At 66.3% G+C, this 264-nt stretch overlaps 1 protein-coding gene across 1 annotated transcript in view; it reads left to right on the forward strand.

The window, feature by feature from the left end:
- LOC104157638 (cysteine-rich protein 2-like) overlaps window positions 1–264 on the forward strand; it is a gene marked incomplete at both ends in the record, with an annotated part of 1,443 nt that overhangs the window by 886 nt on the left and 293 nt on the right. Inside the window, one exon of the mRNA XM_009695055.1 lies at window positions 144–238. Coding sequence (XP_009693357.1) covers window positions 144–238 — 95 coding nt within the window. The remainder of the gene's footprint in view (window positions 1–143; window positions 239–264) is intronic.

Here is a 264-nt window from a genome sequence, read left to right on the forward strand (position 1 = left end):
GGTGGGAGAGACGCGGGAGGCTGGGGTGCACAGGGCTGTCTTGGGATTTTGTATGCGAAGATGATGTCCCCGTGGGGCGTGCTCCCCCTCGGCATGTGTGCAGGGGGGCCCGGCGTGACCCTCCATCCTTGTCCCCGCTCTAGCCGAGAAGGTGACTTCGCTGGGGAAGGACTGGCACCGTCCCTGCCTACGCTGCGAGCGTTGCAGCAAGACGCTGACCCCAGGGGGCCATGCTGAGGTAAGGATGTCCCAGCCCCGAGACCC

This window comes from Cariama cristata, unplaced genomic scaffold (genome assembly GCF_000690535.1).
Source record: "Cariama cristata isolate BGI_N322 unplaced genomic scaffold, ASM69053v1 scaffold38920, whole genome shotgun sequence".
NCBI classification, from domain to species: Eukaryota; Metazoa; Chordata; class Aves; order Cariamiformes; family Cariamidae; genus Cariama; species Cariama cristata.